This window comes from Nyctereutes procyonoides, unplaced genomic scaffold, assembly GCF_905146905.1.
Source record: "Nyctereutes procyonoides isolate TBG_1078 unplaced genomic scaffold, NYPRO_anot_genome, whole genome shotgun sequence".
NCBI lineage: Eukaryota > Metazoa > Chordata > Mammalia > Carnivora > Canidae > Nyctereutes > Nyctereutes procyonoides.
Genome location: NW_026575052.1, coordinates 50777819 through 50803333, shown reverse-complemented (window position 1 = coordinate 50803333; position 25515 = coordinate 50777819). Strand labels below are relative to the sequence as shown.

The window sequence follows — 25515 nt, the reverse complement described above, 5'->3', positions numbered from 1 at the left end:
CCCCGGCGGCGCCGCCCGCCCGCCCGTCCGCCCGCGAGTCCCTCCGTCCACCTGCAGCAGGCAGTCCCTCCTCTGGCTGTTCCACTGAGCGGCGCCGGCCGAGCCCGAGGCTTGGGCTCTTGCTCCCCGGCGGAGGGATCCACGGCGGCTGAGGAGGCGGCGCTGAGAATAGGTGGAAGAGGCAGCTACGGCGGCGGCGGCAGCGGCGGCGGCGGCGGCGGCGGCTCGGGCGGCAGCGCATAAAGGGGCCGCCGCCGGGTGATGCGGTGACCGCTGCGGCAGGCTCAGGAGCCAAGTGGGCCTCGGCCCGCAGTCGGTCCTGCCAGACTCGCGCTCCCGAACTCCCCATCTTCTCCGGCCGACCCGCGGTCACTGAGGCGGCCTCGCGCCCCCTCGCCCCTTCCCCGTCCCTCCCCTGTCCCCGTCCCCGCCCCGGGGGCCACCGCCACCCGTCTCCCACGATGGCTTTGAAGAGAATCCACAAGGTAAGCGGCCGGAGGTCGGCTGAGGGTTCCGGCCGCTGGGCGGGCTCGCTGAGCAGGCTGCGGCCTGCACTTCCCGCCGTCGCCTCCGCCTGGCTCGCGGCCTCTTCGGACCCGGCTGCCGGCGGCGATGGTCCTGCCGGGCGCCCTTCACACCCCACTCCCAGTGATGGCGCCGGTAGAGGCCCCGGTACGCAGCCCGCGCTCAGGCCGGAGGTTCGCCAGCCGGCTCAGCGTGCCTCCCTGGCCTCCTTTCTAGGCCCCGCGTGGTATGGAGTCCCAGGGCCTCTGCCCGGCTTGGGACTGCTGCGCTAGAGGGCCATTGTCCGGCCATGCCGGGAGGGGGAGCTGGGCTGGGGCGCTGAGCTGTCCCATTGACAGAGGTCGAAAGGGCTCCTCGCCCCACGTCTGCCCGTGTCCCCCGACTCCCGCCTCCCGCCCACCTGCCCTGGTTCCCTCCTCGGAGCCGCCTGAGCTTGGAGCCCACGTCTCAGGCACACGGAGGAAGCCTTTTTGTCCGATCCACAAGTATTCCTTGAGTTTACTTACCTCTTGGCGGCCGCGCACTTCGGTCCACTCCACTCGTCCAGAAACTTAAAAGAGTAGGAAGTTCAGAAGGAAAACAAAACAAAACAAACATGACTCTTGAGGGAGGAGGGAAGTAGAAAAAGGTTTTGTTCTTTGAGGTTGCCAAGGGTAGTCTGAAATTAAACTTTTATAGGAATGCATCTAATAGAAAAACTTAAATTTGCAAGGATAGAAGTAGAAACCTGAACATTGAAAACCACTGAAGGAATTATACAAAGTTTCCCTTTACTGTCTCTTTATACGGTGGATTTTAACGTGTAAATTACGTGATATGTTCAGGGAGACCCTTTGAATTTGGAAGGAATTTTGCTCAATTTTTTCTATTCGAAAGGGTATCTTTGCCCTTTAAGATGAAAGGTTAGTTATTTGTATGAAGGTTTTCCGTATACTGATTCTACCTTATGGGCCTGGCTTTAAATTTAGAGTACCCCCAATATTGTAACACTCCTGGAGCCTCTTACTATCCTGTCTTTTTCTTAAAAGTGAGAAGTACTAATGATGATTTTTGTTTGGTGTTTTACTTAGCTCCTTGGAGAAGCTCTGTTAAACCTTTAACCACTTATAAATAGATCCCGGGATTATCCATCGGGAGGAATGGGATGGAGATGTACCGGGAAGAGAACAAATATTCATCTTGCCCTAAACTCAGGGCAAATGCAGACTGTTGGACAATTAAAACACCTCAGTTTGCAGTGGATTTTCACTTCATTCATGCTCAAAGACCTTTAACGTGGAATTAATCCTAATGGTTACCGTAAATTAGGTTAGATCCTTACTAGCTTGTTTGGATTTCTTTGATTTCTAACAAATGAAGAAAGACAGAGTTCAGAGTAAATCCTGCATTAAAATGAAGCAGGTTATTTGTTAAAAGGAGCTTGCAATTTAACCAAAGATTTCTTAAAGAACTATTTAAGGGACAGGAGCATACTGAGGAATCATCATCCAAATAAAAATGTATATACATTTTTAAGGCTTTTTTTTTTTTTTAAGATTTATTTATTTATTTGTGAGAGACACAGACTGAGAGAGAGAGGCAGAGACACAGGCAGAGGGAGAAGAGGCTCCTCACAGGGAGCCTGATGCGGGTCTCTATCCGGGATCCTGGGATCACTACCTGAGCCGAAAAAAGGCACCCAACTGCAGAGCCACCCAGGCGTCCGTGTATTTTTAAGGCTTTTAGTAGTTTTTATAGGGTCTCAATGGGTTATCAATTTGAGATTGTAACTGTAGAAGACTGCTCTTTTTTTTTTTTTAAACTCCTCTCTCCATGTTCTTACTCTAAAACCTGAAGAGGAGTATGTATGATAATTTGCAGATCAATAAATATACCTTTTAATCTCTATGTTAATTGATATGTATTCTATTTTTTCAGAGAAAGGAACTCAAAACATGTACTTTAATCTCATATACTTGCCCCAGTAATTAGTTTCTTTTGAGTTGCTACATATTCTCTAGATTTTCTCTAAAATATCTTATAAAAATTTCAATAAGATCAAGTTTAGGCAATGATACTTTGAACTTTTAAAACTCAGTAATTAGCCTTTTTTCCTCCTGTTTTATAACTTAGGGCCCTCCTCAAAGTATGGCTCAACTTCTGAGACTGCCGGGGAATAGAAAAATAAAATTTATTTTGGTATGCTAGTCAGTAAGATTGTGAAAACAAAATGGAGATTTTTTCCCCCCAATTTTTTGTATAATAGCAATTTTAAGTTGAAGTCAGACTTACTTAGGTATGGGTAAGACTAGTTCTTACTATCTTCTTGGCCCTAGTAATGTATCTACAGTGGAATCCCCAAAAAAACTTACTTGGCTTATGTAATTGATCTTGAACCTTTTCAACTATCATCCTCTGAAAATATAGTTCTACTTAAAAATACTCTGTTAATGTTAGGTATAATGAGCTGCTGCATCTGGGTTCTAATAAACTTTTGCTGAGAACAAATGCATTTGACAATGTGGCATCTTTAGAACTCAGTGTCTTGAGGGAAAGAGTGTTCTGTGAATTTGACAGTCCTTTAAATGCATTGTCTTTTTGGCAGAAGCTTTTGATGGACTTTATTTTGATAACACACTTTAAGGTCTCCTGACTTAACAGAGTGTTCCAAAGAAGGTCATTATGAACATCCAGTATAGTTCTGTGCAGGGATTAGGACCCTCTGGGCTTGTTTATATCTACACCACATGGTCCTAGCCTGCTGTGTTTTGAGGTTTTCTGCTGACTTTATAGGTCTTTAGCTTTGATTTTGATGCTTTGAGTGTCTGCCTCTTGCAGCACCACCCCCAGCCCTTTTCCAGTTGGCTGCATCTCATCTGTTGTGGGCTGGGAAACTAGATCACGGAGCTTATTAAAATTATGTCTAAAATAAGATCCAGTAGGCTCTGAGTGATGACTTCATGTGTTCTGTGAACTGTGTGGTCTCTGACTGATCAGAGACCTTTTTTATTTCCTGTTTTTCTTTTGTTATACAGATGCCGGAGGCTTTGAGGTACTCTTAAAGTGCCATAATATTGAAGTACAGGGTTAATTTCTTTATTCTTTGGAAGGATAAAAGATTGACTGTCTTGATTCTTTGAGGAGTTGAAGACAAATCAAAGTTAGTATACTAAAACCTGTTTTCTTAACAGTAATATTTTAGCGGTATCCTGATATTTATAGTTAACATTTGGTATACATGGTTTTAATGCCAAGATCCTCACTTGATTTATTGGTTCTATTATAAAGATTTTTATAGCTAGCTTCTTCCAAGACCCTTCAAAAGATACCCACTTTCCACCAAAGGAAAAAAAAAAACCACCTCTGTAAGATAAAGATTTCAAACTCCAATAGCTCTAAAAGTGAGCAAAGAGTTGGGGGGAACTAGACATTACATACGCTATCAGAAGAGGGCAGCTGCTACCCTGCTCTCTCCAAATGTTACTATTACCAGGATCTGTGGGCCCAGTGTTGCCAGATCTTCCCTTTTATTCCCCTTTAAAAGGAAAGCCGCAAATCCAGATTTTTGGCAACCAATTCAAATTAAAAACAATAACACATTTCTGGTAGGTTGGTAGGCACTAGTTTAATTTGTGAATTAAAAAGTTGAGGTTCAGTAAGCAATCAGGAGTATAAGGATTAAATCATTTAAACCATATATGCTATCTTATTTTAAAGTTTCAAATATTAAAAAAAAAGTTTCAAATATTTTTTGCTTTATGTAGGTGGTCAAGATTAAGTAGTTTTTTTGTAAATGTTAATTAACTTCCTTGCTAAGGTTTTACATAGTTGTGTGTGAGGCATAGGGAAAGCCAATTTAGTAGATGGATTGATCCCACAGAAGTTTGTGTCTTACTGTTCATTACATTCTTTTTCATGTTGTGAATCATCTATCTGTAGACTATATACTTTCAAAATGTTTTAAGATTGGGAGATTACAAAAGGATGATTCTTACCTTTGTAACACTATAATAGTACTAAATTTAAAAAATAATTATTTTAGGAGTGCCTTGGTGGCTCAGTCAGTTAAGCATCTGACTTCAGCTCAGATCATGATCCCTGGGTCCTGGGATCCAGGTCAGTGGGGAGTCTCCTTGGCCCTCACCCCACCCATGTACTCTCTCTCAAATAAAGTCTTTTAAAAAATAATTATTTTAAAATACTGTACTGTGTGATACCATATACTAGTGTTACCCTGTCAGAATGGCAAAATATTATCAAATTGTTCTGTGGAGTACTGTGAACTTTAATAAATGGTTGACTGAAAATGGCTGTTTGGATTAGATCTATCTCAGAAAGCACATATACCTTCTTACTCCAAAAGATAAGGCTCTTGAAATCTCTAGGAAGATTTTTTTTTTTAATTTATCATTAGGAAATGTTTTTTGCTTTACATAGTTTCATTGGATTGAGAAACTTTCTTTGGATCTTCCAGATTGCTATTTATTGATTTAAAGAACCATCACTGAAGGATAATTAATCTAGGTTTGATTAAATTAATTGAAAGGATAGTTAATCTAGGTTTGCTTTAAACTCTGTGTGTATTACTGTACTGCTGAATGACAAAGAGGAAGTTTTGACAAAGTCCAATTCTGGATATTTTAGTCCAGAGAGAGGACTGCTAAAATATCCTAGGCAGTTCCCAGGATAGGAATACCTGACTCATGCCTGATGGTGCCAGGAACCTCTGCATGCTTCATCCCAGAAATGCAGGAGCACACTTGTTTTTTCTGTAGAAACAGAGTTTTTGTGGTAAAGTTCCCAGGCTAACCTTCAAAATCATATTTAACTATGACAAAGGAAAATAAAGTACCATTAGTTTTTCTATCTACAGAATCAAGTGAGATTTCAATTAATAGAATCATAAAATGTTAGAACTGCAACACATCTCAGAGCTACTATCTAAAAAGGCCATTTGACTTTCTAGGGCTGGATTAAGAACCTGTTTTTTTTTTTTTTTTTCCATGTACCATTATACAGCTGTTAGGTATGTAAATCCAAAGGATGCGGTCTTTTTCTTTTGTTCAATTGGGTTATGCAGACTGTTACTGGGAACCAGAAGATCTTTTCCTCAACATCTCTTTTTATTGTTGAAGAGGTATGTATGAACTCCCTTAAAACTATATACAAAGTTGGGATGTTCTGTCCTCCATATATCTTTCATCAGAGTTAAATGAGTTATTTATTTATTATTATTATTTTTTAAGATTTTATTTATTCATGAGAGATAGAAGCAGAGACACAGGCAAGGGTGAAGCAGGCTCCATGCAGGGAGCCTGATGTGGGACTCAATCCCCGGACTCCAGGATCACGCCCTGGGCGGAAGGCAGACGCTAAACCGCTGAGCCACCCAGGGATCCCCAAATGGGTTTTTTTAATCTCTGGAAGATTAAGAATCATTGTCTTACATCCTATTTTAATGTCAGTTGGTGACCCAATTACCTGTTCTACAGAGAAAGTAGAATTCGTATACGTGAATTCTTTCAGATTTCCTTTGAGGCCTTTAAAACAAAAACAAAACTCTATAGCTACCATCTTTATAGTACTCATTCAATTTCAGGATTACTGAATCTTCTGAACAACCCTTTGAGAATTCTGTTCTCTCCAGCTAGATGGAAAAACAGACACTTGGAGAAGTAAACAAACTTACCTATGATTATATGGTATAGTAAGAAGAGCCAGGATTCAGATTCATGCAGTCTTGACTCTAGCCAGCCATTGCTCCAAAATTACCATAGTCATCACTCTTTTTCCTTCTTGTCTCTGCAGAAGCTGTACTTTTCCCTTTGTCAAGCTAACTTATGCTTTCCTATTCTTTCTGCCAGGTCATGGCTCTCTAGTAATTGTCTCTGCTCTCCTAGCTCCAGTTTCTTCTAAGTCCCCTCAGCATCCAAGCTTATCCAAGAGTTCCCCATCCTAAAAAAAAAAACAACAACAAAAGCACTTTTTAACTCTCCTAGTCTGCTACTGCTGATCCCTTCCTCTTCTTTATTCCTCCCATTTCTATCATTGCAGTGCCAAAATTCTTAAAAGAATAGTCTATTCACCATTCTGGGACTTAGTAAGGTCACTGGTGATTACTTAATTGCCAAATTCAATGGATACTTCCTCAGCTTTTATTTAATTTATATAAGTTATGTTATCACTCATTTTCCTTAGCTTCTTTTTTTTTTTTAAGATTATTATTTATTTATTCATGAGAGACACACAGAGAGAGGCAGAGACACAGGCAGAGGGAAAAGCAGGCTCCCTGCAGGGGCCCTGATGCGGGACTTGATCCTGGGACTCTGGGATTGCACCTGGAGTGGAAGGCAGGCACTCATCCCCTGAGTCACCCAGGTGTCCCTCCCTTAGCTTCTGATAAATTGATGTCTCTTCCTTTCTCATATCTAGTGTTTCCCAAATTTATTAGAATGCTTTTCAAACTAATACGGTTGATGGATACAAATAAGAGTTTGTGAAACAATGCACACTTGGGTTAAGATTGACAGCGCAAATGGTCCTGGGTGAATTAATTAAAGTATGTAATCAAAATGTAATACCAGAAGCACAAAATTAGGTAAATTATTTAAAAAACAAAATATATTAAGATGAAACATTTTGTTGTGAAGGAGCAAACTAAAAATGGTATTTTTCTTATGTAACAATAGAGACCTTCATCAAAGGTTTCACTAAATATGTTACTGTATGTTGTTTTCATTACAGTATAATATGAAAATTTGTTTCAAATAGGTACACTGTAGCAAAAGATTACAAACTACATATTTGGCATTATTCATGCAGTTAAGCTACTATCAACATTATTGTCACATCTATTTAGGTGACTTAAGAATCAAAGGACTTTGTTTTTCATTTAAAACTTTCTTATTTGGGATGCCTTGGCTCAGTGGTTGAGTGTCTGCCTTTGGCTCGGGGAGTGATTCCAGTCTGGGGATCAAGTCCCGCATTGGGCTCCCTGTGAGGAGCTTGCTTTTCCCTCTGCCTATGTTTCTGCCTCTCTCTGTGTGTCTCATGAAAAAGTAAATAAAATCTTTTAAAAAAATAAATAAGGCTTTCTATTTTAGGGGCACCTGAGTGGCACAGTCGATTAAGTATCAGACTCTTGGCTCAGGTCATGGTCAGTGTGTGAGTGGTGGAGTCTGTCCTGCTTTGGACTCTGTGCTCAGAGCAGAGTCTGCTTAAGTATTTTTCTCTTTCCCCCTCTCTCCCTCCCCCAATGTGTTCTCCCCTCTCTCTCTCTGGAATAAATAAAATCTTTAAAAAATTTTGGGGGTTCCTGGGTGGCTCAGTTGCTTAAGCTGTCTGCCCATGATCCCAGAGTCCCAGGATCAAGCCCTGCACCAGGCTCCCTGCTCAGTGGAGAGTCTGCTTATCCCTCTGACCACCTCCCTCATGCTTGCTTGCTCTCTCAAATCTTTAGGGGGGGAAAAAAAACCCTTTCATGTTCTAGTTATAACTCATGAAGAATGGGTTAGTATAGTCAGAATAGTAAGCTTTGATTAAATCTCAAATACAGGGGTGCCTGGATGGCTTATTCGGTTAAGTGTCTGCCTTCGGTCCAGGTCATGATCTCAGGGTTCTGGGATCGAGCCTCACGTGGGGCTCCCTGCTCAGTGGGCAGCTTGCTTCTTCCTTTCCCTCTGCCCCTCCCTACTCCTGGCATGTGCTTGCTCTCTCAAGTAAATAAAATCTTTTTTAAAAATCTCAAATATAGAGGGACACCTGGGTGGCTTAGCGGTTTAGCACCTGCCTTCAGCCCAGGGCATGATCCTGGAGTCCTGGGATCGAGTCCCACATTGGGCTCCCTGCATGGAGCCTCCTTCTCCCTCTGCCTGTGTCTCTGCCTCTCCCTCTTTGTGTCTCTCATGAATAAATAAATAAAATATTTTTAAAAATAAAAATCTCAAATATAAATTGAATTATGACAAGAAACTGGATAGATCAGTGGAGTTAAATTGATAATACCCATGATTAAATCCTGTTTGTACATCAGGATTGATGTACAACACACCTGTTTGTTTTGTGTTCCAGTTTCTTGAGGCAAATTATTGCTTTAAATCTGTAGAAATATGTAGTATTTCTTAAAAACATGTATTAAAAGTTAGGTAAAATTTAGGACAAAAAATATTGCCACCTTTATTCGTATAATACGTATTAGGTTTCATGAAAAATGCTACTGTAATTCAAGGAGTTCTAATTGGTCCTTCTTAGAATCATTTTCCTTTAGTCTTTGTGCTTTTCCTCTTACAGGGAATGTCCTCTCACCCCACCCCCTCCTCCTGAATTCTTTGTTCATCCTTAGAGACCCAACAGAAATGGCCTTTCTGTGTAGCATGCCCCAGGCATGCAGGCAGTAGGGTTCCACTATAGAACTATTTCTTAGTATGTAGACATGATTGATTATTCTCCTCCTCTGGACTGAGCTCTCCAAGGCAAAGTCCTTGTCATTTACTCCTATTTCTAGTATCTGATGCATAGTAGACATTCAGTTTTTGTCAATAACATTCAGTGCTGACAGCAAGTGATATGATGAAAAAAATAGGATTTTGGAGTAACATACTTATTGAGTCATGCGATAGCCCTGTAGCCTTGAGCAAGTCTCTTCCGTAGTTTCCTTTACTTCAGCTTCCTTGTCTGTAGAATGAGGATGGTGTCATTTACCCTGCAAACACGTGGAGGGTGAGTAGAAAGGAAATAAGGACTACATAAAAGGTAGTTTTTTAAAAAAATTTTTATTTATTTATGATAGTCACAGAGAGAGAGAGAGAGAGGCAGAGACACAGGCAGAGGGAGAAGCAGGCTCCATGCACCGGGAGCCTGACGTGGGATTCGATCCCGGGTCTCCAGGATCGCGCCCTGGGCCAAAGGCAGGCGCCAAACCTGGGGACCCCAAAAGGTAGTTTTTAATATCATCACTGTGACTTAACTGCCACAGTTGCAAAGTTGCAAGTACAATACCTAGATTATTTTTCTTTTTCTTTTTTTTTTAAGATTTTATTTATTCACGAGAGACACAGAAAGAGGCAGAGACACAGGCAGAGAGAGAAGCAGGCTCCTTGCAGGGAGCCCGATGTGAGATTTGATCCCAGGACTCCAGGATCACACCCTGACCCGAAGGCAGATGTGTTTAACCACTGAGCCACCCAGGTGCCCCTAGAATATTTTTTTCCTTTTTTTTTTTTTTAAAGATCTTATTTATTCATTCATGAGAGACACACAGAGCGAGAGAGGCAGAGACACAGGCAGAGGGAGAAGCAGGCTCCATGCAGGGAGCTCGACGTGGGACTCGATCCTGGGTCTATAGGATCACACGCTGGGCCGAAGGCAGCGCTAAACTGCTGAGCCACCGAGGCTGTCCTAGAATATTTTTTTCTTTAACCATTTCAGAGTAAGTTATTAACATGTCTCATCAACCCTAAATACTTTAATGTGTATTTCTTGGAAACAAGGACATTTCTGCCACATAATCACAGTACAACCTTCAAAATTAGTAATTTTTTTTTTAAGATTTATTTATTTCTTCAAGAGAGACAGAGAGAGAGGCAGAGACACAGGTAGAGGGAGAAGCAGGCCTCCCTCCCGCAGGAAGCCTGATGTGGGACTTGATCCTGGGACTCTGGGATCACACCCTGAGCCCAAGGCAGAGGCTCAAGAAGGCAGAGGCTGAACCGCCGAGCCCCTCAGATGTCCCAAAATTAGCATATTTCCATTGAGCTCTTACTGCCATATAATCCTCAAACCCCATTCAGGTTTTGCCAGTTGTTCCAGTAACATACTTTATAGCAAAGAACCCAGTCCAGAGTTACTTGCTGCATTTTGTTATTTATCTATGGTCTCTTTTATTTTTATTTTTTTTAATTTATTTATTTTATGATAGTCACAGAGAGAGAGAGAGAGAGAGAGAGAGGCAGAGAGAGAAGCAGGCTCCATGCACCGGGAGCCCGACGTGGGATTCGATCCGGGGTCTCCAGAATCGTGCCCTGGGCCAAAGGCAGGCGCCAAACCGCTGTGCCACCCATGGATCCCTATGGTCTCTTTTAATTCCTTAGTCTTTTCTTGACTTTATGACCTTAACACTTAAAACGTTAGAGTCCAGTTGCTTTGCAGAGTGTCCCTCATTTTGGATCTGTTTCCTTATGATCAGATTTACGTCGTGGGTCTTTGGCAGGAATGTCAATGAAGTAATGCTGTGTTGCCCTCTTTGCAGACTATCAAGTGGTATGTGATTTTGGTTGGATTCTTTTCATTGCGTCCTGTTGAATGGTATGCAATTTAAATTTGACCCGTTACTGAGAATTTTCATTTCCGCTTGATTAAGATAATGTCTACCAGGGTTCCCTACTATAGAGTTAATTTTTTTTTGTCTTTGTAATGAATAAGTAATTTATTGGTAGATACTTTGAGAATATATACTTAATCCTGTTTGTATAATTTATATATTGCTACAGAAGAAAGTACCCCAAAACTTAGCTACTTAAACATTTATTATGATATAGTTTCTGATGATCAGAAATCTGAAAATGGCTTACAGCTAGGTGATTCTGGCTTGGGGTCATTTTTGAGGTTGCAGCCACACTATTGCCAGAAGTTAAGTTTTCTGTAGGCTAGAGGATCCCATTCCAAGCTCACTACCATGGTTGTTGGCAGATCTTAGTTCCTTGTGAATTATTGGACTAAAGGATTCATTTCCTACCCACATGGGTCTCTCCATAGAGTTGCTTGAGTATGCTTAAGATATGGTTTCCTTGGGCAGCCCGGTGGCACAGCAGTTTAGCACTGCCTGCGGCCCAGGGCGTGATCCTGGAGACCCTGGATCGAGTCCCATGTCAGGCTCTCTGCATGGCGCCTGCTTCTCCCTCTGCCTGTGTCTCTGCCTGCCTCTCTCTCTCTCTCTCTCTCTCTCTCTCTCTCTCTCTCTCCCTCCCTCCCTCTCCCTCTCCCTCTCCCTCTCCCTCTCCCTCTCCCTCTCCCCCTCCCTCCCTCTCTGTGTCTCTATGAATAAATAAATAAAATCTTTAAAAAAAAAAAAAAGATGGTTTCCTTAGAGTGCCCTGAGAGAGAGAGAGCAAGAGAGAACACACACACACAACCACAATATCTTTTATAACCTAATCTCAGAAGTTGCATGCTATTGCTTTTGTCATATTCTGTTGGTTTCACAGACCACTCTTGGTACAAAGTGGAAGAGAGGACTAAGGAGTATGAATATTAGAAGTCAAGAATCATTGGGAGCTATTTTGGAGTCTAGGTTCCACACCCTTATGCAAATTTTTAAGTTACTCGTTTTTAAATGTAAATTTATATGGACTTATGATTTCCTATTTTATTCAGGTGGATTATAACAATTTATTATCATTTATTTTAATACTCAAGGTTTTCTTCTTTTTTTCTCATCGTTCTTCGAGTACTTTGTTTTGGCACCCCAAGGTATCTCTGGCTTTTTCTTTTTTACCCTGCTCTGGCCCTGTAATCACCTATTTTTCCAAGGATTCCTAGTTCTGTTTACTGGAAAATGGTATTTAGAAATCAAGATCTGGAGGCTAGATGTGCTCGTTGCTCTTGGAGTCTCACTGCTTCCAGAGTTTCTCAGTGTGATCAGTGAATGTAGGTAGGGAATATGTGTGTGTGTGTATAGACAGACACACATATATAATACATCTTCATGTGTATGTGACATTCCTGCCAAAGATGCATGACCTAAATTTGATTCTGGGACTCTAGATCGTGACCTGAGCTGACGGCAGACAGCTTCACTGACTGAGCTGCCTAGGCACCCCTGTAGATACCATTCATGCTCTCTTTTTTCCCTTGGGGATGCCCTTAATTGTCCTGACTTGGACATCCTGCACTGGGTCATACCCATCCCCTTATAGATGTTCTCAGAATTAAAAATAAATAAAATAAAGGGCTTCTTATTTGGCAGAAATATTTAGAGAAGAACTAAAGTAATAGTGCCAGTCATGTAGAACATAAAATAGATACAGGATGTTCAGCCTAGTAATTGTAACCGCTTAGCACTTTTTCCAGCTAGGGAATATGGCCCTTCTTTTTGCTTCGGTTTTTTTTTTTTTTTTTTTTTGCTTCAGTTTTATACCATTATTTGATAAGCAGCCATTAGTTCTCATCCACATAAACTGTAGATTTTTGAAAGTGGTGACAGGTACACAGGTAACTAGTGTATAGAACTTGTTTGGCAAATCTTCATCCTCCTGATGTTTTTGCACAACTGCACACAGATACTGTACGGAACATTTTTTATTCCTTTGGCCCAGATGGCATTGTTGAACTTGGTGTCAGTATGCACCTCTGGAGTTCCCATCTTCTTCATGGGAAGTTTCTGGATCTCCTTGCATGCCCAAGGGACTCACTTTGAAATCCATTCCATGGATGCGCTCGTGAATGTTGATGGTATATTCTTAGGTCACTACCTTGTTGGTGGCAGAATGGTCTTCTTGCCACCCTTCTTTACAGGAGCCATCTGCCAGGCCCTAGTTGGAAAGGGAGAGCACAAGGTATTGTGGAGAATATGGTCTTTTCTACAGCTATCTTGGAGTAAACCAAGACCATAATTTTAATTTAGTGTTGTTGTTTTTTTAAGATTTTATTTATTCATTTGAGAGAGAGCAAGCATGAGTGGGGAGAGCGGGAGAGGGAGTAGCAGACTCCCTGCTGAGCAGGGATCCCAACTCAAGGCTTGATCCCATGACGTGAGATCATGACCTGAGCCTAAGGCAGACATTTAACAGACTAAGCCACCCACCCAGGTGCCCCAATTTAATGTTTTCTAAAATAATTTTGATAACTCTGGTATCCTGTATAAATACACTAGTTTCCAGTCTTAGAAATATTTGGAAACAACCATAAATAAATAAATAAAATAAAACTTACCTTTTTTATGTAATGTTTTATACAAAAGTATAAAAGATTTTAGACACTGATATCAACACCTATGTACTTAATATCCAATTTAACATTCAGAAGAACTACCGAATTTAGCAATAGTGTTAAAGTTTATTTAGCAATAGCTTCTTTCTTTTTTAAAATATTTTTTTAGGGGATCCCTGGGTGGCGCAGCGGTTTGGCGCCTGCCTTTGGCTCAGGGCGCGATCCTGGAGACCCGGGATCGAATCCCACGTCAGGCTCCCGGCATGGAGCCTGCTTCTCCCTTTGCCTGTGTCTCTGCCTCTCTCTCTCTCTCTCTCTCTCTCTCTCTCTCTCTCTCTCTCTGTATGACTATCATAAATAAATAAAAATTAAAAAAATAAAATAAAATATTTTTTTAATTAAGTAAACTCTATCCAGCATGGGGCTTACACTCACAATCCTGAAATCAAGGGCAGCCCCGGGGGCTCAGCGGTTTAGCGCCACCTTCAACCCAGGGTGTGATCCTGGAAACCCGGGATTGAGTCCCGTGTCGGGCTCCCTGCACGGAGCCTGCTTCTCCCTCTGCCTGTGTCTCTGCCTGCCTCTCTCTCTCTCTCTCTCTCTCTCTCTCTCTCTCTCTCTCTTTCTCTGTGTGTCTCTCATGAATAAGTAAGTAAAATCTTTAAAAAAAAAAAAAATCCTGAAATCAAGAGTTGCACGCTCTATGAACTGAGACAGCCAGGTGCCCCCAAAAGCTTCTCTTTTTAATTTATGAGCTTAGCATTTTTGCATATTGAGAAGTATTGTTTATGTTTTCATAAGGGTGCATTGTTGGTGGTGGTGGGGAATTGCTTGTGGAACCACTCCAATTTCACTTATTTCAATAAGGCAATATCATCAATGAGCTTAGTAGTAGGCCAGTTTAGATTATTTGTATCTTTAAGTATTGTGCTTCACTTTTATTGACTAGAAATAGTAAAATCCACTTTGAAATTATTGAGCTTACCAGCAATATCATAGATATTTGTGAGCTCTTTTTAAAAGTGCATTGCATGATATTTAGTGTATTTATTTCAAGGTTGGTTTGAAACCATTTTCCAAATGTTTAAAATACTGATTAAATTGGTTTAAAACAAAAATTTGAATTCTTTCTCAAAACAAATAGTTATACCCTTTATTTTCATCAACACAGGACAAATCTTGAATAAATAAAATCTGTTTAACATGTACTGGCAATCCCAAAACATGCTTATGCAGTAATTTATTTTTCAGTATACATGTCTTACTTTAGTTCCTCTGTTATTGAACCTATAACTTAATGTGGAAAATAAATTGAATGAGGTCACATGCAACATTAACATAAAGAAATTGTTTCGCTTTGGAACAACTTGAAACTGTGTTTTTTGGCATTTGGGAAGGAGCTATTAGTTTCTCAGCCTAGACTGTGGACATGATTTGATCTGTAATCCTAGAGCCCGGGATAGGGCCACGACTGTGACACTCTTTTTACTTTAATTTATTTTTAAGAAGATTTTATTCATCTATTTGACAGAGAGGAGCACAAGTAAGGGGGAGTGAGAGAGGGAGAAGCAGGCTCCCCGCTGAGCAGGGAGCCCGATAAAGCTCAATCCTAGGACCCTGGGATAATGACCTGAGCTGAAGGCAGTTGCCCAATTGACCGAGCCACGCAGGGTGCCCCCTTTTTTACTTTTATAGTCCGTATTTTCATTGTCTTATAGTTTCCAGTATTGCTGTTAAGTCTAAAACTATTCTGACTCCTGATCCTGCATATTTGGCTAGTTTCCTTTCTGAAAATTTACAGATTTCAATGTTTGTGTTTTCATTCTTAGATATATACCTAGGAGTGAAATTGCAGGGTGATGTGGTAATTCTGTGTTTAACTTTTTTTTTAGGATTAGTTATTTGAGAGAGTGTGTGTGTGCACAAGCATGAGTGAGCAGAGGGAAGAGCAGAGGTGAGGGAGAGGGAGAGAGAAAATCCTCAAGCCGACTCTTATTCTGAGGACAGAGCCCTTCGCGGGTCTCGATCCCAGGACCTTAGCTGAAACCAAGAGTCAGAAGCTCAACCCATTGAACCACCCAGATACCCCCGTGTTTAACTTTTGAGGAATCACCAGGCTGTTTTCTAAACCAAACTGTACTATTTTACATTCCCATCATCAATGTATGAAGGTTCTAATTTCTATACATCATCATCAACACTTGTTACTTTATTTATTTTTTAAGATTTTATTTATTTATTCATGAGAGACATGGGGGAGGGGGGGCAGAGGGAGCCGCAGGCTCCACGTAGGGAGCCTTATGTGGGACTTGATCCCCAGACCCCAGGATCACATCCTGGGCCGAAGGCAGGTGCTAAAGCACTGATCCACCCAGGATCCCCCACTTGTTACTTTATTATTATTATTTAAGGTTATATTAATCTATTGGACAGAAAGAACACAAGTTGGGGGAGTGGCAGGCAGAGGGAGAGGGAGAAGCAAGCCCCCACACACACAGAGTAGGGAGCCTGATATGGGACTTGATCCCATGACCCTGGGATTATGACCTGATCTGAAGGCAGACACTTAACTGACTGAGCCACCCAGGCGCCTGTTACTTTATTATTTTGATTATAGCTTTCCTGATAGGTGTCAGGTGATATATCATTGTGGTTATGATTTGCATTTCTCTTAATTACTGACTAATACTAAGCATTTTTTCACATGCTCATTGGACATATATATATTCTCTTTGGAGAAAAGTGCATTGTTTATACATTTTTAAATTGGCTTGTCTTTATTGTTGACCTATAAGAATTCTTTGTTTATTTTATATATTAAACCATTATCAGTTACGGGATCCCTGGGTGGCGCAGCGGTTTGGCGCTTGCCTTTGGCCCAGGGCGCGATCCTGGAGACCCGGGATCGAATCCCACGTCGGGCTCCCGGTGCATGGAACCTGCTTCTCCCTCTGCCTGTGTCTCTGCCTCTCTCTCTCTCTCACTGTGTGACTATCATAAATAAAAAAAAAAAAAAAAATTTAAACCATTATCAGTTAAATGATTTGCAGGATTTTTCTCCCATTTTGTGGGTTGCCTTTTCACTTTATTCATGGATGTACAGAAGTTTTAAATGATGGAAGTCCAGTTTATCTAATTTTTCTTTTGTTGCTTGTGTTCTTAGTATCATAGCCAGGTAATTGTATCCAAGGATACAGAGATTTGCATTTATGTTTCCTTTAAGAGTTTTATAGTTATAGCTATTACATTTAAATTTTTGCTGTCTTTCAATTTTTTTATCATAAAATTCATATATAAAACTTACCATCTTGGCCGTTCCCCCCACCCCACCCCCCCAGAGAGGGAGAAACCCAAGAGGCTTCATGCCCAGCACAGAGCCTGACATGGGGCTTGGTCTCACAACTCTGAGATAATGACCTGAGCCAAAATCAGGGGTCAGACACTTAACGAACTGAGCCATCAAGGTGCCCCTTAGCCCTTTTTTAAAAATATTTTAAAAATAAAAAAAATAAAAAATAAATAAAAATAAATAAAAGATTTTTTTAAGTAATCTCAACACCTAGTGTGGGACTCGAACTCATGACCTGAAGATCAAGAGTTGTGTGTTCTTCCCACTGACCCAACCAGGTGCCCCACTCCCCACAGCCATTCTCAAATAGACATTTCAGTGGTATTAAGTACGTTGTATTGTTGTACGACCATTACCACCATCCATCTCTGGAACTCTTCACCTTTCAAAACTGAAACTATACCCATTAAACAGTAACTCCCTATCCTTGTTCTCTGTGGCCCCTGGCAACCATCATTCCACTTTTTGCCTTTATGGTTTTTTACTAGGTTCCTCATATAATTGGAATCAGATAGTATTTTTCTTTGTGTGACTTCTTTCTCTTTAGTGCAGTATTGAAGTTCATCCATGTCAGAATATCCTTCCTTTTACGCCTAAATAAAATTCCACATTTTGCTTATCTACTTGTCAGGTGATGGACACTTGGATTGTTTACATGTTTTAACTATTCTGAATAATGCTGTTATGAACATGGATATGCAACTATCTCTTCAAGACTCTGCTTCCAGTTATGTAGGGTTTATACCTAGAACTGGAATTGCCAGATCATATGGTAATTCTATTTTTAATTTTTGGAGAAACTGCCATACTGTTTTCCAAAGTGACTGTACCATTTTATACTCTCACCAACATGAATCCAACCATTCTGTTTCTGTTTTTTGTTTGGGTTTTTTTTTTCTAGTAACCTTCCTGATAGGTATGAGATTGTGGCGTGTGGTCCATTTTTAGTTAATTTTTGTGAAATGGGGTCTAGGTTCATCTTTCACATGTGAATATCCAGTTATAGTGCTATTTGTTGGAAATACTCTTTCCCCCAAGTGAGTTGTTTCTGACAACTGTAAAAAACTAGTTGGTCATAAATCTATGGGTTTATTTCCGAACTTTCTGTTCCATTGATCTATATATATTTCTCTTTTTATGCTGGTATCATACAGTCTTGAATACTGTGGCTTTGTATTAAGTTGTAAAATCCTTAAGTGTGAGGATCCATCTAAATTTATTATCTAAATCCTTCTAAATTTATTATTTTCCATGGTGGTTTTGATTCTTTGGGTGCCCTGCATTATTGTATGAATTTGAGAATTACTTTGTCATTTCTATAAAAAAAAGGGGGGAGACATTTGGAATGTTTATAGAGATTGCATGGAATCTGTAGATCAATTTGGGGGAGTATTTGGATTAGTCCTCTTATATTTTCTTTTTTCCTTCTTTGTTTTTTTATTTCATAGAAGACTTTCTCATTCTCATTAGGTTTAAGGATTTTGCTCTTGTTTCATAGAAGCAATAGCTTCTCTTACCTTTAGGATATTCACGATAGTTTTTCTTTTGTTTTGGCTTTTTCTCCTTGTATGGTCTTTGTTTTCTTTTTTTTTTTTTTTTTTTTGGTCTTTGTTTTCCTTTGCTTTTTTCTATACATTGTTTTGGTGCTTATCTTTCATATTGAAGATGAATGATCAAATGGTTGAATTCTTCATTGTCATTTATATTTATTAGGAGTCGAGTACTAAAAACCTGGTGCAAAGTTCTGAGCTTATAGGGGTGAGGTTTCTCAACTGTGGAATCAGTTTACAGTTTGCTGATTGGGCTATTTCTCTGGATAAACCATTAATATCAGTAAATTGTAAAGCTCTTTATCTTGTTCTGCTGACTTTTTTCCTAGGAATCTTTATAATCTCCTGCCCAGACAGTACATGCCTGGCTTCCAGTTTTCTCAGAACCACTGGGAACAAAGTTTGTGTGTAAATGTTCACTTAGCCTTCCTGTTTTCTGTACATCATCCATCCCCTTGACTGTCCTTATATAATCTCTCAGTCCTGAGTCCTTGTTTTATCTTTTCCAGAGAACAAACGTCTGGCTTGTGGCTTGAGTTGGAGAGGCATTCACTAGAGGAGTTCAGAGTCCAGAAAATGATCTAGACATCACTTTTAATAGTTTTAAGTTTTATTTTATTTTTAATTTTTTTATTTAAGATTTTATTTATTTATTCATGAGGGACACAGAGAGAGAGGCAGAGACATAGGCAGAGGGAGAAGCAGGTTCCCTGCAGGGAGCCAGATGCAGGACTTGTTCCCCAGACCCGGAATCACTTCCTGAATGAAGGTAGACACTCTACCGCTGAGCCACCCAGGCATCCCAGGAAATGTATATATTTTAAATGATGTGCATTTTCAGTGAATACAGATAAACCAACTATATTTTTTAAAAATTTATTCTGCTATGATAGACATTGTTTCCAAGTTTTTGCTGCTACAGACACTGAAGCATCAACAGTGCCATACATGTCTCTTGGTGCTCATAGGTGAAGGTTTCTTTTTATAGTCAGCAGAGTTGTCTGGTTAGAGATTGTGAGCCTTTTCATTTTTGTAAGATATTGCCAAATTGTTTTCCAACGTTTTAATTTTTCTTATTTTTTAAGGATTTATTTATTTGAGAAAGTGAATGAGAGAGAACACAAGCAAGGGGAGCAACAGAGGCAGGGAGAAGCAGGCTCCCCACTAAACAGGGAGCCTGATGCAGGGCTCAATCCCAGGACCCTGGGATAATTGAGCCAAGCCAAAGGCAGTTGCCCAACCAGCTGAGCCACCCAAGTGCCTAGACACCCAACTAACAAGATACAAAGGTTTCTTTCTTTCTTTCTTTCTTTCTTTCTTTCTTTCTTTCTTTCTTTCTTTCTTTCTTTCTTTCTTTCTTTTCTTCTTTCTTCTTTCAGATTTTATTTATTTATTCATGAGAGACACACAGAGAAAGAGGCAGAGACACAGGCAAAGGAAGAAGCAGGCTCCCTGCAGGGAGCCTGATGTGGGACTGGATCCCGGGACTCTAGGATCATGCCCTGGGCAGAAGGCAGGCGCTAAACTGCTGAGCCACTCAGGGATCCCCGATACAAGAGTTTCTAATTAACTTACTTTCTTTTAAAATTTACTTTATGAATGTAACACATTATAGAGAAATGGACAAAACAGATGTCTGACAAATTTCCAAGTACTCCATCACCCATCATTTTATGTTATTTCTCAATACGTCTTCCATCTTCACTTGATTTTTTTTTAATTTTTTTTTAAATTTTTATTTATTTATGATAGTCACAGAGAGAGAGAGAGGCAGAGACACAGGCAGAGGGAGAAGCAGGCTCCATGCACCGGAAGCCCGACGTGGAACTCGATCCCGGGTCTCCAGGATCGCGCCCTGGGCCAAAGGCAGGCGCCAAACCACTGCGCCACCCAGGGATCCCTCACTTGATTATTTTGAAGCCAATCCTAAATATCCCATCATTATATCTAAATAATTCAGGTAAATTACTAAGAGATAAGGCAATGGTTTTCAACTCTGGGCAGTTTTGCCCACTAAGTAACATTTGGCATTGTTTGTAAACATTTTTGGTTGTCACAACTGAGAGACTACTGGGGGCTACTGGCATCTAGGAGGTAGAGAGGCTAGGGAGCTGATAAACCTTCTACAGTGCATAGGATAGTTCTCAACAACAAAGAATTATCCAGCCCCAAATGTCAACATTTCCAGATTGAAAAACCCTGAGATAAGAACTTTTTAAAATCATGTGTATGATACAGTTATCACATCTCTTTCTCTCTCTTTTTTTTTTTAATTTATTTATGATAGTCACAGAGAGAGAGAGAGAGAGAGGCAGAGACATAGGCAGAGGGAGAAGCAGGCTCCATGCACCGGGAGCCCGACGTGGGATCGATCCCGGGTCTCCAGGATCACGCCCTGGGCCAAAGGCAGGTGCCAAACCGCTGTGCCACCCAGGGATCCCTCTCTTTTTTTAAGATTTTAGGTTCTCTCTACATTCAACATGGGGCTCTAATTTACAACCCTGAGATCAAGAGTCTTATTCTCCACTGACAGCCAACCAACTGTTCCTATTTTTTTTTAATATTTTCTTTATTTATTCATGAGAGACACACACAGAGAGGTAGAGACACAGGCAGAGGGAGAAGCAGGCTCCTCTCAGGGAACTGGACTCTGGGATCTCGCCATGAGCCAAAGACAGATGTTCAACCCTGACCCACCCAGGTGTCCCCCAAGCACTCCTATTGTTATCACATCTAAAATATGAACAGTAATTTCATGAGATCACGTGTCCAGTTTAAAATTTTTCTTTTTTAAATGAAGTGGTTTTTATTTTGTTTTCTTAAATATTTTATATATTTGAGAGAGGGACAGAAAGAGCCATGAACACGAGGAAGACAGAGGGAGAAGGAGAGGGAAAAGCTGACTCCTTACTGAGTGGGGAGCCTGGTGCAGAATATGATCCCAGGATCATGACCTAAGCTAAAGTCAGATACTTAACTGACCCAGCCAGCCAGCTACCCTCAAATGAGGTTTTAATTATTTTTTACATTTGATTTGTTTGAATTATTACATAAAGTCAACTAATTAAATTTGGTTGGTGTCTTTTAAATCTTTAGGTATCCCCTCTTTTTTCTTACATTTATTTGTTGAATACAATAGATCCCTTGTTTTATATACTGTTCCATATTCTCTAGGTATTGCTGATTGTATCCTCCTCTTCCTAAACAGACTTGCAGACAGTCCTGTTTTTAGCTCTACTTCCAGGAGTTGCTTGTACTATCAACTTCTGAGCCTTTGTAAATTTGATTCCTTGGGTTTTTCTTGTAGATTATAATTACAACCTTGGGACTGCCAAGTCACTAAAACTCATCGCTCTTCTCTTTTACTTTCCCAAAATTTTGTTGCTATTGCCTCTTTTTTTTTTAATTTTTATTTATTTATGATAGTCACAGAGAGAGAGAGAGAGGCAGAGACACAGGCAGAGGGAGAAGCAGGCTCCACGCACCGGGAGCCCGACGTGGGATTCGATCCCGGGTCTCCAGGATCGCGCCCTGGGCCAAAGGCAGGCACCAAACCGCTGCGCCACCCAGGGATCCCGTTGTTGCCTCTTCTCCCATTCTTTGTACTAGTGGGTTTAAGCCTTTAAAAAAAAAAAAAAAAAAAAAAAAAAGTTCTTAACTGTAGAGAACAAATAGATTGTGACCAGAGGGATGATGGGTCAGGGAAGGGGTGAAATAGGTGAAGGGGATTAAGAGTATACTTATCTTTTTTTTTTTTTATTAATATGAGTATACTTATCTTTATGAGCACTGAGGAATGTATGGAATTGTTGAATCTATATTATACACCTGAAATGAATATAACACTGTATGGTAACTACCCTGGAATTAACATTAAAAAAAAAATCTGTTGACTCTTATTTTAGTAGGATTTTGGAGAGAGTGAAAGTTGCATGTTCAATCTGTCATTTCGTGTGAAATTTTGAGATGCAGTCAGTGATTCTTACTATATATTTTTCTAAAAACATGCTGTATTGCTAGACCAAAAATCTATATTTCTAGGAATTGTAACTTAAAAGAAACAGGTACTTCAAAAGTCATAAAGTACAGAACTCCTGTAGATCTAATTATTTTTATGTAGCAGATAAAAGTATTGGATATTTGCAGTATTCTGAAAATATCTCGTGATTTTCTTCTAATTGATCTAATATATAACATAAAAGCGGTTGTCTTCTATATTTAGCTAAGATGCCTCACCTATTATTTACCTCATTTGAGGTTTTATTTTATTTTATTTTTTTTTTAAATTTTTATTTATTTATGATAGTCACAGAGAGAGAGAGAGAGGCAGAGACACAGGCAGAGGGAGAAGCAGGCTCCATGTACCGGGAGCCCGACGTGGGATTCGATCCTGGGTCTCCAGGATCGCGCCCTGGGCAAAAGGCAGGCGCCAAACCGCTGCGCCACCCAGGGATCCCTCATTTGAGGTTTTAGATGAGTATATCTATGAAGATTATTGTTTGGTGTTTTAAGGGAACCTGGACAATATATTGGGATGTCAGATCTGGAGGGGAGTGGGATAACTTGAAATAAACTACTTTAATCATAACTTTCTAACCTTAACAATATTTTAAAATACTAAAGATTCTTCTTCTTCTTCTTTTTTTTTTTTTTTTTAAGATTTTATTTACTCATGAGAGACACAGAGAGAAGACATAGGCAGAGGGAGAAGCAGGCTCCCTGTAGGGAGCCCGATGTGGGACTTGATGCTGGAACTCCAGGATCATGCTCTGAGCCAAAGGCGGACACTCAACCGCTGAGCCACCCAGACATGCCCTAAAAATTTTTCTTTTGAGGCAGTAGGTTTTGGTAACAAGGCAGTTGTGGGTTGTTGGGTTATTTCTTTATTTTTGTTTTGTTTTAGTATTTAGCTGAATTAGAAATTTGTGATTATTTTTGCTGGGAAACTACTATGGTAATAATTGTTGGAAGGATCTATTATTCAGAGTCCTATTTTCTCTCTCTTTTTAAGGTTTATTTATTTGAGAGGGAAAGAAAAAGAGAATCACAAGCAGACTCCCTGCTGAGCATGGAGCCCAATGCAGGGCTTGATTTCATGAGCCCAAGATCATGATCTGAGTCAAAATCAGGAGTTTGGACACTTAATCTTAACCTTCTGAGCCACCCAGGTGCCCCAAAGTTAGATTATTTGTGTCCTTCTCTGTCTCCCCTCCCTCATCCCCCTCACCTCCACCATCTTCCTGGTTTCCTAATCTCCGGTTCTGACCCTACCACCCCACCTCAATCCAAACAAGATAGCAAGGAGGAATCCACCTCTTCTTTGTCCTTTATCCTCATGCCTTGCTCATTTGCAATTTATGCTCAGATCTATTTTCTTACCTTCCTCTACTTTGCTCTTCCTACAAAAGGCAAGCTACCTTTCTCAGGCTCCCTTGCCAAGCAGCTCCCAGTCAGGCTAGGGCGGTGGGGATAACAAGACCAAAGGAGAGGTCATTTCTTCCCTCTTGTTACTGACTGCATGTCTTTCATGGTCCAGCTCCCTTTAGGCGGCTACAGCTCCTGGGCTCTGGGGACATGACCTGCCTCTCTGGTCTCTCCAGTTTTAGAGATGGTAGTAGTCCTCCTCTTCCTAATCTCAGGATCTCCATTTTCTATTAGCCCTTTCATTTTTCTAACACTTTCAAAAATAGTTCCCTGTGTTAAATTTCTTCTATGAAACTCACTGGCATGGATTCCACTTTCCTGATTAGAGCTTGACTGACGGAGTCCTCTATATCCAGTTAGTGACCATGCCTTGCCAGTTTTTGTTTCTGTTGCTCTTTATCCCTTTCTCACTGCCCTAATTCAGGCCATCATCTTTCACCTGGACTAATCTAATGTCCCCATTTCTAGTCTTTTGATTTTCAGTCTAGTTCCCTGTGAAGACCTTTTCCACATGCTGCCAAAGCAAGCAGTCACCTTACTGTGACCTTGTTACTAACCTTCTTAAAAACCTCTTTAGTGGCTCTGTATCTCATACAAGAGCTCTGAGCTCCTTGGAATGATGGACAAAGCTTTTCTTACACTCTTTACCCCTACCAGCTGCATCTCCAGCTTCTCTATTCTAATAACACCAAATTGCTTATAACATTGGCTCACACATTCACACATATGTATGCACACAACTCCTCAAACACAAACACCCTGCTTTTTCACCTCCCGTGTTTCTCATTAGTTTTTCCTTCCTACCTGTGTGGCTAACTCTCCTTCAAAACTCAGCTGAAAGATTTCTCTTCCAGAAAACTTCGTGATGATCCAGCCTGGGCTTCTCTGAGCTTGAGCAACATTTTGTGAATACTTTTATAAGTGCAGTTACCATATTTTATTAACATACTCTGCTTATACATCTCTTTTACCCAGATGGAGTGTCTCAAAGGCCTTGACCATGCCTTCTTCATTCGTCAGAGTCCTCTTCTCTGTAGAGACTATATAGGGGTATTTGTCACTTAGCTTTGCTGTGTGTTAAACAGTTCCAAAGTGTAATGCCTTAAAAGAACAACTTATTATTTCTCAGGATTCTGTGGATTGACCAGGCAGTTTTTGTTACATGTATTGTCTGCTAGGATCATTTCTGTGATTGTATTCAGCTGTCACCAGAGTTAGAAAGTTCAAGGCTTCCCCCACATTGTCTGGGAACTTGATACTTACTGTTGGCTTTTGAAATGTACATCCCTGGGGATGCCTAGGTGGCTTAGCCGTTGAGCGTCTGCCTTAGGCTCAGGTTGTGATCCCGGGATCCGGGATCAGGTCCCACATCGGCTCCTTGCGAGGAGCCTGCTTCTCCCTCTGCCTGTGTCTCTGCCTCTCTCTCTCAGTCTGTGTCTCTCATGAATAAATAAATAAATAAATCTTTTTTTAAAAAATGAAATATACATCCCCAGCCCTCAAAGGGTCTTTCCAGCTAGATGGCCTGGACTTCCTATGTAGTGGCTCATAACAAAAGAAGAAAAGCTGTCAGGCCTCTTAAATACTAGATGTAAAACTGACAGTGTCATAAATTGCTCTACTTTTTTGGTCATCCAAGATGTATGGCCAGCCTGCATTCTAGGGGAAGGGAAATGGACACTTTTTTTCTTTCTTTTTAGAGTGAAGGGGAGAATCTCCAGCAGACTTTCTGCTGAGCATGGCACTGGACACAGGGGTGGATCT

At 40.7% G+C, this 25515-nt stretch overlaps 1 protein-coding gene across 3 annotated transcripts in view; it reads left to right on the top strand.

Moving 5' to 3' along the window:
- The first annotated feature begins 354 nt into the window (after window positions 1-354).
- The window catches only part of UBE2D2 (ubiquitin conjugating enzyme E2 D2), a 55376-nt gene continuing 30215 nt past the window's right edge, over window positions 355-25515 (top strand). Inside the window, exons 1-2 of one of the 3 annotated variants that reach the window (XM_055331704.1) lie at window positions 358-485; window positions 5524-5641. In XM_055331704.1, the coding sequence (XP_055187679.1) occupies window positions 5579-5641 (63 nt within the window). In that variant the 5' untranslated portion in view covers window positions 358-485; window positions 5524-5578. Of the gene's footprint in view, window positions 486-5523; window positions 5642-25515 lie in introns of all 3 variants that reach the window. The other 2 variants (XM_055331705.1, XM_055331706.1) reach the window with 2 other exon arrangements.